We start from the raw sequence: 8,455 nt of genomic DNA, 5'->3' as shown, positions 1-8,455 counted from the left end.
ATTTCTTGGGAAGGCAGTAGAGAATATGCTCCAGCAAAATGAGGGGGCACCAAAAAAAGAGAGAAATACGAGCTCTAGGAAACAGTAGAATCAACATAGAAGGTGTCAGGATTATGACAGAGGCAGCCCGGAGAATAACCAGTACAAACTGGAGGAGAACAGGGCCTCCATGAAGTAGCCTGTGCTGACTTACAGTGAGTTTATAGTAACTGAAGTTCAAGTTAATTTTTTAGTCTCCCCATCTGTATTCCTATAATGTTCTTCGTTAAGACTTAAGGCCTCCCTGGTAACGCAAAGGGCCACTGTGAAGCTGTGTGCACGAATTTGATGCCCTGCCAGGGGCTGATCCACACGGCGCGGCAGACCTCTCCTGACCCACCCACTGCTCCCCTCAGCTGTGTATTCTGTCAGTCTGCTTGTTCTGCTCCCCACACTGTCTCTGGGAAATCCTCTCACCCCCTGCACCTCTGGCCTGTATCCCAGTTTATATGCATAAATAATAAATAAATCTGTTAAAAAAAAAAAAAACTTCTTACATATACTCAATGGAATATTACTCAGCAATCAAAAAAGATAACTCATGCCTTTTGCAGCAACATGGATGGAGCTGGAAGGGATCATGCTTAGTGAAATAAGCCAGAAAGAAAAGGAAAAATACCAGATGATTTCACTCATAGCAGGAATATAATGGACCAGGTGAGAAAATAATAATGAACAGCTATATATCAGAGACATTTTATGGGGATGGAGTGGAGAATGGGATCAAAAACAGCAGAGGGAGGGAAATGCACTGGACTATGGTGATGGCACATGGGTGAACTGGTGGTGGGAAGCCCACAGGGATTACAACTGAGATGGAAAAGGGCACAAAATGATGTAAAAATAAACTATTATATTATTTAAAATAAATAATTAGATAAATAAATAAATTTTTATGAGTGAAGTCTGAAAAAAAAAAAAAAAAACCTGTACCAGAAATGAATTGTAACTCTAACACACTTTCTGACGCTGCTGGTCAAGCTAAACTATCAAAACATGTGAACATTTTGCTGTTTTAATTAAATTATAGGACAAATGGTTATTTTACTAAGATGATGAAGGGAACATGGTATGACATACCTAAGGTTTTACCACCTTCGTTGAAAAAACACACAAAGCCACAGTCACGCTATCACAGTATAAGCACATTATTTACAACTAAGGACATAAAATCCATTAAGTTCATCACCTCTGGAGGAGGCCAGGGTGAGGAAACATTGGGGGAAGAATCTGATGCTTTTCATTCTCAGGTTCTTGGTATGAATTAATAATACAGAACTACGAACATGCACTGAGATTTAAAAAGGAAGTATCACCTATTTTCCATTTCATGTAGACTAAAACTCATCAGGACCTTCCAGAATCTACCTCCCCTTTCCAGTTTTTTTTTTGTTATTATTTCCTCTCTTGACCCACAACTCTCCCCACTTCCGCCCACCTCCTTCTGCCTCTTCCAGGCTGCAACAGTCTTTCCCCAGCCTCTGCCTAACAGACCTTGCATATCCCCCAGGGGCTGAGGTCCAACTTCTACCCTTTGCAGAACAAGTTTCTTGCAGAGTGACAAACCAAAGCACCTGAAAGATCAGGGACCCGGGGCTTTTCTAGTATTTCCACCTCCTGGTGAGCCCACCCCACATGCTGGCAAGAGGGGTGGGGGGAAGCCCCTAGCCAGGGGCTGTCAGCCACCTGGAACTCACAGATACATAACCTAGGAAAAGTGAAGCTTTCAGAGTACCAAGATTGCCCGGGCCCAGAATCTCCATTGTCTCCCGGACACAGGGCATTGGGCTGTGGGTAGAGCCACCCAGGCCCAGTGTCTCCCCTCTCAACTATTCAAAGGCTCCACTGGCTGTACAGAAGGATTCCTGCACTTCCTCACCTCTGGCTTAGTCTGCACTTGTCTGACTCTCTTCCCTACATCCTTTTCCCATGTGGCATGTAATCTCCCAGGGCAGATACTATGCCTCCTGGTCTTAGAGGGATGTCTCAAAAGAAGGGGGTGCTCTCCACAGGCACCTGTGAGGGCAGAGGGAAGGAGAGGCAGCAGAGACCATGTTTATGGGTTGAGGTGCTTGAGAAGCTGGCTGGGGGGTGCTTCTCTGGGGATGACCTGACCCAACCTCACAGTCCATACTCCAAGTCCTGTCTCCTCCAACACACTCTGGCTCTTGAGGACCTGCATTCATGCCCCAGGCCCTGAAACCATCCAGGAGTCAACATTCGGGATGGAGGACTAGGTCCACACGCTGCCTCCTGCCCCTCAGTGTCCCCAGTGGGCTTCCATCCCCTTCCACAGCCTCCAGTCCAGGAGTGGAGCTGCCTTTACGGCAGACGAGAAGGGCCGCCTTCTACTAGGTCAGCTCTCTGAGCCCTCTGGCCCCACACCTCATCTCAGCCCCTCAATACCGAACGGACATCTGCCCCTCCCGTCCCAGATTTCCACCTGTGGCAAGGACGCCTTATGGCCACTCTTCCTTGCGATCACTGCCTACAAGGAGGAAAAAGGAGCTGATCAAGGGCTTACCCAGAACTTCACAAGAAAGAAGGCATTGGAAGGTCCTCGTTCAAAAAGCTCCTTGAGCCCACCCTTTTTCTCCGGGAATTTGTCATAGATCTGGCGGATGTCTACGGCTTCGAGGTAGGGGTCACTGTAGCTTGGGCTGGACTGGCCAATGTGAACGAACAGGTGCTTGTTGTACTGTGGAGAGAATGGTGGTTGGATGGGGACTGGAGGGAGGCAGGGAGGCAGCGGGGCAGGGGGAAAACAGACCAGAGCTCAGATCCCAGCCATGTGGCCTGCAGTAACCGGCTTCCTTCCCCAGTGGGAAATGGGAGGCAGTAAAGGGAGGAGCAGGAAAGCCAAGGTACCGAGCTGAAGCACTCCAGGGCCTGGCACCTACTGGGTCCTAAATAAACCGGGTGTTGTCACTGTATTGTTCTTAGTCCTGGCTCTATGATTAAATATTCTTAAGCACCTCATTTTCTCCCTGGGTGTCTTTGGTGTCATCTGCATGCGATGAGAAGGTGTTGTCCAACTGACCTGCAGCTGGAGGTGGGGGTGCCCTCACAGATACCCTGCTACCACCCCAGTTATTTCATTGTACACCAGGACTTGGAGTCAGCATCTGACTAATGGGTTCCTCGGGTCAAAAAGTTAGTTAAGTTTGAAACTATCAGAGTGGAATGTCTGTGAAGCTCCCTGTCACCCCCTCCTCCAGGTGCTACTCCGACTTCTGCAGGTAACGGAGGCCACCAGGACCCAGGCACTGTGGGGCTGGGGAGGCTCAGAGGAAGTGGGTCAAGCACAGGGAGCCCCTCGGCCTCCTGCCGTCTGCTCAGAGCCACAGGGAAGGGGGTGAAACAGCAGGGGCCCCCCCGGAGATGGGGTGGGGCAAAGAAACCAGGGAGGGTGTTTCGCTGGGGTGGGAACAGTAAAGCAAGAAGGGAGAGAGGGAGGTGAAGTGAGGGGAGAGGAGAAAGATGGAGTGAGGAAGGGAAGGGAAAGAGTAAAGAGGGCACGGGTCAATCGGAGGCAAGGTGGAAAGGAACATGAACCCCAAGTTAAGGCCAGGCTAGGGCAGGGCAGAAGAGCAGGGCAGGAAGCCAGAGCAGGTATGAAGAGCTGAGCAGGTGCCCGGCCAGACACCGACGGGACCTACCGTATCAGGGTCCTGCTGCTGCTCCAGGAAGGCAGAGAACTCCAACATCCAGAGCTTGGAGCTAGCCACGCTGCGGCCCTGCCACGGGGGTGCTGGTGGCGACGGGGCGGGTCCTGCAGGAGTCTCAAACCCTGCGTGCATTGAGGAGACGCGTGGGAAGCTGTCCACCCCAGGGGTCCCTGCCAACGTCCTCTGCAAGGACCCCGGCCCACCATGGAGACAGACCCCCTGCTGGCAAGGGGCCCGCCTGCCTCCAGGAACTGGGCCTCCAAGCAGGGGTGATGGAAGGGGGGCAGAGCTCTGGCTGGAGCGTCCAAGAGCAGGCCCCGGTGGGGACAGCTCAGCCAGGAACTAACTCAAGGGAGAGTGGATGCTGGCCTGGGGGACGTGATGCCCGCTGGACTGAGGGCGCTTGGAACGGGCACTGCTGGGCTTTGCCCTTGAGCAGCCCCTCGTGCAGCTGTGGCAATGGCCAGGAAAATTATCACAATGACATGAGAGGTGGAAGTTTCTTGTTTGGGCCCCATTGTCTCTCCGGCCCTGAGAACAGTGCCTAGCCCAGAATGGGTACTCGGTGCACGCCGGCTAACGTGGCAAAATGAGTGTGATAAAAATCTGATGAGGGCCCTCCCTGGTGGCGCAGCGAGTTAAAGCACAGCACAAAGAAGCCAAAGCCACTTCCGCATGAGTTCGATTCCCACCTGCCCTGGAGGAGATGCACATGGCCAGGCAGACCTCTCCTGACCCGCCCGCTGCTCCCCTCAGCAGTGTACTTCATCGTTCTGCCTGTTCTGCTCCCCACTCTGTCTCTGGTGAATTCTCTACCCTCCGCATCTCTGGCCTGTACCCCAGTTCTGTACGAATAAATAAATAAATCTTTAAAAAAAAAATCTGATGAGGTGTGTAGTCTGCACCACGGAGGGGACCCAGGTCCACCTGGGGGGTGGGGGGTGGGGCCCAGTTAGTTTTTCTATCAAAGGTGACATCTGAGTAAAGTGCAAGTAGGGGGAGCAGGTGAAGACAGGGAAGGGCCCCCCACTCCCCACCCCAGCAGAGGGCACAGCAGAGGCACAGGCCTGGGGCTGTGAGCAGCTGCCTGAATCGGGAGCTCAGTCTTGGGTGGAAGTGGGGAAGACAGGGAAACGGAGCTAAGGAGCCAGGCCTCGGGAGCTGGGCTAAGATGACCTGTAGCCTGAGAGTTGAGGAGAGGACGGAGGGGCTCAAGCAGAGCAGTGAAATGGCCAGATCCGCATTTCTGCAGGACCCACTCTCTGTGCATAAGACGACCCGGCAGAGGAGGTAGACCAGGAGCCCAGTCCTTGCAGCCCCTTTCCCGACAGAGCAAGCAGCCTGAGCTGAAGCTGTGTGGTGGGGTGAGAGGGGACACAGCAGGGACATGGTGGGGCCCAGCCCGGGACTGGGTGACTGGTGAGCGTGCCAGGAGGACATCACGCCCCAAAGCAGGTAACTCGGCAGCACACGGAGGAAGGAGACAGAGGACCGTGCTGGACACATCGGCCCATCCCTCACTGCCCGGCTCAGCTCTGCCTCCGAGACCGGTGCGACCCGGCACCTCCCACGCACCAAAGACAGGGCCAGTCATGGCTCTGCCCAACACACAAGGAAAGGCCAAGCGCTAGGTGGAGGGTTCCAGAGCGCTGGGCGGGAGGGGGCAGGGGCCCAGGCAGAGCCAAAGCCCAGAGGCAGGAAGGGGGGAGGAGAGAAGGGGAAGGTTAACAGGAAGGGCCGTAAAACTCTGATAGGGTTCGGCTTGCTGTATCCAGGAGGCAGCAGGCGCCTGAAGGACTTTAAACCTCAAAGCAGCAGAGTAAGGGCAGAGGCTTTAAAAAGGTCCCTGGGGGCCCTCCCTGGTGGCGCAGCGGGTTAAAGCACTGCACTGAGAATCTAAAGCCACTTCCACATGAGTTTGATTCCCGCCTGCCCCGGAGGTGCCCACATGGCCATGGCGTGCCAGCCCTCTCCTGGCACGCCCGCTGCTCCCCTCAGCAGTGTACTTCGTCCATCTGCCTGTTCTGCTCCCCACTCTGCCTCTGGTGAAGCCTCTCACCGCCCCTGAGCCTCTGGCCTGTACCCCACCTCTCTATGTACAAATAAATAAATCTTTAAAAAAAAAAAAAAAAGGTCCCTGGGGATGAGACAGGGTGAAGAGAGGCGCAGAGATGGGAACTGCAGCTGAGAGGAGCCGCTGCAGACATGCCCGCGGGCACTCGGAGGGCCTGAGTGCAGCCAGGGAGGCCAGAGAAAGGACAGGCCCGAAAGGACAGGCCCAGCAGAGGGGTGGGCCGCAGGGGCCGAGGAAGGGCAGGGCTGCCCGTGAGGGAAAGCCAGGCCTTTGTGGGCCGGAGGTGGTCCCCCGTCAGAAAAGGGAGTCAAGGGCAAGGCTCCTGTTAGCAGGAGCAGAGACAGCCCATCGCCTGAGAGCGGGGAAGGGGTCCTTGCCCTCGGCCAAGCTCTGTCCGCCTGCCCCACCTATGCTCCAGGTGCCCCTAGACGAGGTCCCTCTGCTAGCAAGGGGCACTGGCAAGAAAGCTGAGCTCCGTCCACACTCCCATCTTGCAGGAGGAGACCGCTGTGTCTCCCAGAGGACGCCATTCCAGCCTCGGGCACCGGGACACTATAGCTCACCGCAACAAGAGGGATCCCTACTGGCTTCTAAGCGGAGGTTCACGCCCTGCGAGTCCTTGGCCAGCAATCCCGAGCACCAACAGGTGTGTGCTGGAGGCGCGTTACCGCTGGGGCCAGGGGATTAGGATGTGAGGTCTGAGCACGCACCAAGGAGCCATCTAAGGGGGCAGGGGGCATCGACCGTCGGGGGCTGGGACGTGGGGTAGACGCCGAGAGGGCAAGGAAGTTGCACAGAGACACCCACCTGGCAGGGGCAGTGCAGGCTGGACGTTGTAGGTTTGTTGAGAGAAAGGTTTCACACTGCGGGGGACAGGAGAGGAGTGTAAGCCTGGCAGAGCACAGCCAGAGAGCCACGCGTGGGCCCACCCCGCCAGTGGTCTGCTCAGCACTGGTCTTAGAGTTTGGCCCCCCACTCCGGCCCTAGCCACTCACTAGGTCCCGTTCCCAGCCTCCCTCTCGGAGTCCCAAGCTCTGGCCCTGCCAGACACTGGACAGACTGGAGCTCCGGCTTTCGTCAGCGCAGGCACCTCCGCTGGAGACCGAGCTGATGCCTGAGGGCAGCAGAGCTTCACCCCTGAGCTCAAGGCCGTCCTGAGAGGGCCCCCTGGGCTGAGCCACACAGCCTAAGTTTATGGGCTCAAGTTTAGCTGGTGGAGCCAAAGGCAGAGGCCGCCATACTCACTCGTGGGACGTTCCGGCTTGGCCTGGCAAAGCTCCTTGCCAAAACTGAGGAGGCAAAAAGTACAGAGTCAGCACAGACCCTTGTGCCGCGGGTGGGGGCGAGACGAGGCTGGAGGTCGGAACCGTGGGAGGCAGGGAGAAAGGTCAACTAGTCTAGTGCTAGGCTGGAGCAGAGTCCCAAGTGTCGGGGAGAAGCACCAGCTTTGGTGAACACGGTGCACCCTTCCCTGGACAGAGCCGTGACACACGAGGCCCCGAGTGGTCCTGCGGTCAAGAAGCCCGCTTCGGCCCCGGTGTCCCCAACTCACTCACATGCAGGCTCCCTGTGCCCTAGTCCACATCCCCGTGGACTAGGGAGAAGCTTGCACTCACCACACACCAGGGCTTCCTGCCCGTGCCCAAGGCCTGGGGCGCTGTGTGGGCCCGCAGGGGTGACCCACTTAGCCCCCAGAGCTAAGAAAACCTGCGAGTACAGTCCTGGAGACAAGGAGCCCTTCGGGGCCATTCTGACAATATGCGCGACATGGCCGTGGCTGAGAAATTCTAACTCAAACCAGAGTCTAACCCGTACCTGGACATCAGTCCCCCCAGGTGGGCGGGCAGCCCCTCGCTGCAGCCGCGAACCTGTCACTCAGCTACCGACATCGGCTAGTGCAGCAGCTGTCCCCAGGGAGAGGTCTGTTGCGCCACTGCCAGTTACCCCAGAAGGTGGTTCCAACACCAGCGGGGACGTGACCCCTCCATCCTTGGTCCCTCCTTCCCCCTGGCTTTCCTGGCCTGGAGGATGCAAGAGTAACGAGTTTGGCCTGGCCAGAGCTTCAGGCGCTTCAGAAGGGGGAGGCTCCAGGCAGCCCCACTTACCCCTGAGACTGCTGGGTAGCCTGGGCCCCGGCTGAGGGCCATTTTATTGTGGAAGGCTGTGGCGGAGATGATCTGTGCGGACGACATGGTAGCCATGCTCTGCAGGGCCTTGTCCTTAGCTGCCTGATCCTGGGGGAAGACAGTGGAAGGGGGGCCTCAGCGGTGGTCACTCAGACGAGGCGGGTCCGAGCTTGTGGTCAGGGAAGCTGTCCCACTGCTTGTGGCCAGGGCCCTGGAAGAGGCCCCAGGGACCAGGTTTAAGCCCTCGCAGTGTTGTTAACTTGTTCTGTGGCTGAGCGCACGTCACTGGGCGGTCGGTTTCCTCATCGGTCAGAGCGACATACTACTGGCCTCGCCCACCGTGGCTATCTTATGAGGACTTAGAGAGAATCTGGAGACCGTCTGCCAGACCTTAGCTTTCACCTGACTTAGCAGGAGAATACCTTGAACAGAGCCCTGTCTGATAACTTCTACCCAAGCATCTCGGCTGCTAACGTTTGCCAACGAATTGGCTGTGGGCACTTTTGCAAGCGAGGGACCTTCTAAAAGGGCACCATGAAGAATGAGAA

General features: G+C 56.1%; 1 protein-coding gene across 1 annotated transcript in view; it reads right to left on the bottom strand.

Annotated features, from left to right (window-relative positions):
* TEAD4 (TEA domain family member 4) overlaps positions 1-8,455 on the bottom strand; it is a 37,153-nt gene that overhangs the window by 12,548 nt on the left and 16,150 nt on the right. The window contains exons 4-8 of the mRNA XM_004692852.2: positions 7,887-8,015; positions 7,027-7,070; positions 6,589-6,644; positions 3,699-3,829; positions 2,564-2,737 (exon numbers count right to left, since the gene is read on the bottom strand). Coding sequence (XP_004692909.2) covers positions 2,564-2,737; positions 3,699-3,829; positions 6,589-6,644; positions 7,027-7,070; positions 7,887-8,015 — 534 coding nt within the window. The remainder of the gene's footprint in view (positions 1-2,563; positions 2,738-3,698; positions 3,830-6,588; positions 6,645-7,026; positions 7,071-7,886; positions 8,016-8,455) is intronic.

The sequence above is a fragment of the Condylura cristata genome, unplaced genomic scaffold (genome assembly GCF_000260355.1).
Source record: "Condylura cristata isolate star-nosed mole 26May11 unplaced genomic scaffold, ConCri1.0 scaffold00034, whole genome shotgun sequence".
NCBI lineage: Eukaryota > Metazoa > Chordata > Mammalia > Eulipotyphla > Talpidae > Condylura > Condylura cristata.
This window is presented reverse-complemented; position numbering and strand designations above follow the sequence as displayed.